Source organism: Esox lucius, chromosome 23 (genome assembly GCF_011004845.1).
Source record: "Esox lucius isolate fEsoLuc1 chromosome 23, fEsoLuc1.pri, whole genome shotgun sequence".
NCBI classification, from domain to species: Eukaryota; Metazoa; Chordata; class Actinopteri; order Esociformes; family Esocidae; genus Esox; species Esox lucius.
The window spans coordinates 13,783,532-13,790,352 of NC_047591.1; the positions used below are offsets into that span (position 1 = coordinate 13,783,532).

At 40.6% G+C, this 6,821-nt stretch overlaps 1 protein-coding gene across 7 annotated transcripts in view; it reads right to left on the reverse strand.

Annotated features, from left to right (window-relative positions):
- The window catches only part of magi2a (membrane associated guanylate kinase, WW and PDZ domain containing 2a), a 200,797-nt gene extending 194,454 nt beyond the window's left edge, over window positions 1-6,343 (reverse strand). For 4 of the 7 annotated variants that reach the window (XM_034290052.1, XM_034290051.1, XM_034290050.1 and 1 more), the window contains exon 1: window positions 5,756-6,343. In XM_034290052.1, the coding sequence (XP_034145943.1) occupies window positions 5,756-6,053 (298 nt within the window). In that variant the 5' untranslated portion in view covers window positions 6,054-6,343. The remainder of the gene's footprint in view (window positions 1-5,755) is intronic. The other 3 variants (XM_010892581.3, XM_010892578.4, XM_034290053.1) reach the window with 1 other exon arrangement.
- Between the last annotated feature and the right edge of the window lie 478 nt (window positions 6,344-6,821).

Below are 6,821 nucleotides of genomic sequence, written 5' to 3' on the forward strand. Positions count from 1 at the left end.
CTCGGGGTCTGAAAGAACAAACACGCGCACATACAAAGTGAGCACAGACCGTCCAAGGACTAGTAGGTCTGGAGAACTGCGAAGCATATCTGAGGGTTTAAAAGACAGGTTGAGCCGAAACACAACGCCCAGAACCACAGACGGGCTGCGCGTTCCTGTACCGCGGTGTGAAATGGAATGCACCCCTAGTGCGTACGCCGCGCGCCGTAGGGGGTGTCAGTAATGATGAGTCGGGTCCTTCAGCCTCCCCTCTCCTTTAGACAGCAATCTCTTGACAGGTAGTGCTCGAGGAGAAAAAGCTGAGTGCTTTTAAAATGAAGCCAGCAGAGGTCACGGAGGCTCTCCTCCAGAAGGTAATGTCAGGGACACGGTGGCTTGTTGCCTCCCGGAGCGAAGGTGCTTTAGGGGTCCTCCGAGCACGGAGCCCAGGCCACTCAGACTAAAACGCGTTCTCACAGCCGGGGGGGGGGGGCGGGGGCCGGGCAGGCAGCGGTAGAGGGCCGCTACTGCGGCGAGGGGTCAAGCTGACCCGTGTAGCTCTCGGTGTAACCGTGCCCGTCGCCTTCCCGGTTAGGGCCAAGTCTGCATCTCGAGCACTCGCTCTGCCACTAAGCTCAGCGCTAAGAAGCAAATCTCATACAGTGCATGCTGGACTGGACAGATACTCTATGAGAGAGGGATGGTCTCTGGTTACACAGAAACACAGTCCCACCTCCATAACCACGAGCTGGTTAAGACTAGTTGAAGTTCGTCTAACATAGTGTTCGTCTAACACACAACTGAGGCTACAACGATCGACAGAGCGGGTCATCTGGCAGCCAGCCGCACCTCCGCGGCATCCCTCTCACAATGAGAATTATATCAATGGTAATTGTCTGAGCCTGCGCATTGAATGTCAGAAGTTTAATTGTGCCCGATGTTGGATGCTATTGTAGGTAATGTCCCAATCAGCTGTTGTGGAGATATTCTAATTACATCCTGAGCACAGATAGGATTGCTGCTGGCAAGCTAATTTCATCCAGGCCCGCCCAGGGGAGAAATAAAGACCTTACATTCTGGTATTCTCTCTGTGTGTGTGTGTGTGTGTGTGTGTGTGTGTGTGTGTGTGTGTGTGTGTGTGTGTGTGTGTACCACAACCCAGTGAAACTTTAACAGGAATATAAACTACAGCAGAACTTGAGCAGTTATGCATGGTTAATCATATAAAGTGTACCCATCACTACTACAGAAGAGTTGAACAGGGCTTAAAGGACATTAAATCGAGGTCTAGAAGTATTTAATGGCATCAGAACAGCTAACTAAGGACAATGGAGTGTTTAATGTAACAGTATGGGGGAGTGAAATCTACGTTAAGGAGAGAAGAGAGGGCTTGAAGAGAGGGGTGGGCGGATTTGTTTGAGTCATGTCATGACCTTAATTGAAGTTTCAGACTGCTCAAATGAGACTCAATCTATTATTTAAGATGGCCACTGGAGATTAACCAAGCATGTAAAATGTACAGCGATTCTGTCCTTCCACTAGAAGGTGGATGAGGAACAGTGACAGTTTGGGTCATTTTGATTGGGATTGCGATTGATGCTGATATGCCTGAGACAGGGCAAGGTCACTTTTAGACAAAGTCACACAACTTTTTCAAAACAGTGTTCTTGGCAATTTCAATAGGATTATAATGCAACAAAAGTGCACTTTTAATAAAGTAATATTACAGCTGAATTAATGTGTGCATGATCACATAATTACTACAGTATTCTAGGCTACATAATATTTCTGAATGCAATACCTAAGATAAAAACATTAACGTATTGAATTGTGAATTATAAAACTTCACATTTTACTAATCTGCAATATTAATCTTCTCTTCAGCATACTCAAACAACTATGCCAAAATAAGAATACATCAAATCAAAAAGACATGAACTCATTAGTAAATGTTAATTATTGTAAATATTACTGCCTAAAATAAAAAAAAAATCTATCCATAATTAAAAGATCAATGTTTTTGACAAAAACACAAGAAAGTCCTACCGAATAATCACACAAATACATTTATTAAAATGATCCAGACATTCAGAATTCAAGAGCAAACGTCAAAAGCTTGAGCAATCCGATGGGGAAATGTTTAACAGAGGATGTGGGTAAATTTAGTTCATATATCTTTAATTTAAGAAAATCCCCGGAGTGTGACATTGAACAGCTTCCTAGTCACATACACAGCCAGAGTTTGATCCAAAGCTCCTTACAGGGGGTTGCTTATTTTTTCCCAAAAGTAGAAAGACTACAGATTTCAAACCCAGCTTGAAACGCAAGACACTGCATGTCATAAGCTCAGACATTATATAGGAAAGGGCCTAGGACAGTCAGTCACACACACTGTACAATGCAAATACAGGTGTTAGGCTCCATCTCTAGTTCTGTCATAAATACTGTATGACAAAATGTTATACATCAGATTTACATTATTTGGCGTCATTTGTTAAATTGGGTCAGCTTTATCAATGAATGCGGAAGGAATTAGTTGCACAATTATGTCCAAGAGGCTAAGCATGTTAAAAAATAAATAAATAATAATTCAAGGGTGTATTTACTTTCTCACATGACTAATTGAAAGACTCATAGCTAAGAAAGACATCCTGGAAGAACATCCTGGATATTTCATTTTTTAAATTGTATTTCTATTATCATCAGCTACATTCTGATCTTAGACCATACCTTCATTCAAATTCTTTCAATTTGTTTATCATTGAAATCCTTTAGTCTGTATTTATGAACTGGCATCTCAAATTCCAAACACAGGTTTTCAATGGGATTCAAAGTTCAGTGACTGTATTATAACAATTGCAACATTTTGATTGTCATGAATTAACATTGTGAACTTGATGTGTCCTGCAAAAAAAATCCACTTTTCCACTCCTGGCAAAGAGTTTAAGGTTTTCTGCACAAATGTTGTTACTCGGGAGAGTTTACAATGCTGTTGATCTTAACTAGGGCCTCAGGACCACTGGAAGCAGAACAGCCCAAGATCTACCACCATATTTTATATATGAGATTATTTTCAGCACACACATTCTTCTTTCAAAACCAAACCTGCAGCTGGTGAGCGTGGCCAAAGATATCTCATGAATTTTTATACACACTGCCTGATTTATGAAGATCAACAAGCATGTCTCTCTCATATGTCAGTTGTTTGCCATTTCGCACGGTGATACATAATGCATGTAACATCCTTTTAAAACCCCAGTGTTACAGAAAGCCATGTAAAGCCACAATAAAGTTCCTTAAGACAGAGACATACTTAAAAAAGTTTAATAGGAATGCAGATTTGTTTGGTTTAATTTAATTGAATAAGACAAGATACGTTCCAATGCGGCCAATCCAATTTTCCAGACACGGGCTAACACCTGTGTATGTTGGGGGACATTCATGAAATCATTTTTTTTTTTAAACCTGAGCTGCTGTGGATCTCCCCTTTTCAGGGGAGTTTCTGAGGCTTTCAGATGTCATTAAACAGTGCATGCCGCCAGGCAACAGATAGGCAAGAATGATGTGCTTTATTGCATATTTACCCGTAAAGCTGTAATTGTTTTTATTCCACACAGAGTTTGAATGCTGTGGTTATCAATGTTTCTGTTTGGCCTATGTGCAATACTGATCATTGTGTGTCTTGCAGCTTGTTCTCTCTACGAATACAGCAGAGTCAGCGTCAAGAATTAACACGTGGGGCCCAATGCTCTTTCAGCAAAAACTCTAATTTATCTTCTCTCACAGTCTATACTGTGTAACTAATACTGCATACAAATGGCTGAAAGTAAAATGTAAAAAAGTGTTACCCACACTCCAGTGCTATTCACTATGCACAAGCGTCTAGAATGAAGATTAGATCCATTATTTTCTATCACATCCACAACCATTATGGATATCAAAACTCTAAAATAGTATATACAATATTAAAAGAAAAAAAGAAACCAATAGATCAGGTAAAACCTTGATGAAAGTAATATTTACAGAGATTACCTTCATCGTGAAGATGATAACTAACACTTAAGGAGTGGGAAAACATGATCTGTAGCTCTTTTTAACAGCAACGGAATTAACAATGGCTGACTGAAATGTCTTACTGAGACTTGGTCACCTACTCTGCCATGCTAAAAAGATGAGCACTTCCACACAAAGTGATACAATATTCACTCAAAAAGGAGGATGAAAAGTAACTGTTATATTTTCAACATAATATTATTATGGGGTTCTCAGGTAAACCTTTTGCATGGAATTCCACCCAACACATTGGCGAAAGATGGGAAAGCAGGGCAGTGAGTGTGATTGCCCCCGGCTGGATTTTTCTCATGCCTAGATGGGTTACTTTCTAAAAAGATTGATAACTCGAGAATAATATACAGCATGGTATTATTTTATTTACTGACTGTTCAGAAAGCAAGATATTGCCTATGCCTAATTATTTCGTAATGGTTCTGACTTGTCTGCACATCGCTTTGTATCAATCTGTGTGCTACATAATCCATGTACAGATGGTCCTGCCTATTGATGATTATTCGACCACAACCAATGTTCGACCACTCAAACATTTTCTTTTTTAACACCAAATGGTCAAACTGTAAAATGCATCACTCATAAATTAGCCCAATTAAACCCTACCTTAGTTTCCTTACTGTACCGAAAATAGGCATCTTCATTTGTAATTTTAAAACAAAATGGGGTCAAGACAGGTCACAGAATTTTTAAACCTTGAAGAACTTGTGGACACACGCATCTACAGCAATGTAACCCAATCCGCTTGCAAAGCAATTTCCCACAGGGTTAAGTAGATAACTCAATATGAAATCTTATACTGCACTACATATTTCAGGTCAGGGTCTCTTTCCATTGTAGCATGAGAGCTGTTGTCCAAAACAACTCTAACCAATCAGAGTATCAAATTAATGCCACATTTTGCTTCATCCACGTGTGTTCTGGCTCTGACCCATATGTTTCTTGGTTCAGTCAAACGGAACCCATCGTTTTCGTGACTACTTGAGTGGCGAAGATGCCACCCGGTATCGTGGCGGCAGGAGTTTGTCAAGCGCAATCGTGCTATACCTTAAAAAACTTTCTAGCCTGTGTATGATATGGCATTTCACATCCAATCTTATTTAAACTTCCGTCCTCCACTAAAGTGGGCTTTGTTCATGATAAGTAATGAAATGCTTCTTCTTGTGAATAAATTACAATATCAGAATGTGCACAAACACAAACTCACATTTCAATGATAAAACAATGCCACACCCACACGCCTGATACAATAACATTCAGAAAAACATTCCAGCTTGTTTGGCAGCCAACTACATCAATCCCAAAACATGACCCTAGCCAGAAAATAAACAATATAGAGTATTTTACAAGATCATTGATGGCAACCCGGACGTTTAAACGCCATCCGATTAGGCTACACCTACACACCCACTTAAAGTCATGGCTCCAATTCCGTTACGTAGCAGCATTATTTTACTACTAAACTATTTGCATGCACGTGTTGCACCTCCACCATTTGAACACAATACACAAGGATATAAAACATGGAAAGTTTGCGCTGCGGTTTCTGAATTCTTTCAACTTCGGAGACTCCTTATTTAGGTGCAGCGTATAAAGTAAATTCAATACCAGACAAAAGAATGTACAACAGTCGTGCAAAGGCAGCTGGATGTGGCTTTCTACTGCCTGAAAGTCGTTAAGCTTGGTTTCGCGACCCATGCAGTTAACTCACCTTGTCTGACACACTTTAGGCGAACCGGGTCTTTACTGTGCCTAACTACTGCATGGACGTCCCTGATGGTTAGTCCGGCCACTGGCGTGTCATTGACCTCAAGAAGTAGTTCGTCTTGGGAAAGTTTGCCGCTCTGGCAGGCCACCTTGCCTTGCCTAACCTCCCCGAGATAAGGGAACTGTCCATTCTCTGCGCCTCCCTTCAAGTCAAACCCGAGCTCCCCTTCCCTATTCCTGCAAATTATACTCTCATGGACTTTGTTGGTCCAGTGGTTTTTCTTCTTCAGGCTTTTGGACATGGCTGAGTAGTAGCTATCCCTTAAGGGCACCCATGTAAGAAGTTATCGGTCTTGTCCGCTTCACAGATCGACGGTGGACAGTTTCAACAAACGCCAGTGGTAATATCCATGTCGATACAGAATATATAGCAGCTGGCTCAGCCTGCGTTACTGTACCATCTTCTCAACAGTTACAGACAACTGACCCGGATGTGATGTATGTAGGAGGAGAGAGAGAGGCAAGGCTCCCGAATTCTAAAGGGAAAAAATGAAGGAGAAAAGATAGCGGTTTCTCTTTCTGGTATTGCCACACACTAGCTCAGACTGAATTGAGAAGGAGCATAAAGCAGTAGCCTTGTTAAAAGGAGTTGCATGCAATGATTGGTTGCATCTCGTTCACACGCACGTTACTGGATATCTCGCCTATACTTTCTTGCCGAAATTCCAGTGGATGCTACACCTCTAGCGATTGTGTGATGAGATTTTAAGATATTCTGATCGTTTTCTGTACGCCCACTGTTCTTTTTGTTTGTATGTATTTTTGTCATACTTTTTGTTCTTTATTAGGCTATTCAGTTCCACAATATAGGGCATTTTATTAAATGGAAAATACATTGGAATTTGTTTAATAATTGGAAACATTTGCAATGTTGTAACAATACGGACCTGTTGGTTATTATCCAAACACCCTTTTGTATTTCATTAAAATACAATTGATTGTTTCTTAATTAAACGAAATTGCATCAATTTGTTGTAATGGCACAACAATATCTACATTTTCACAATGGA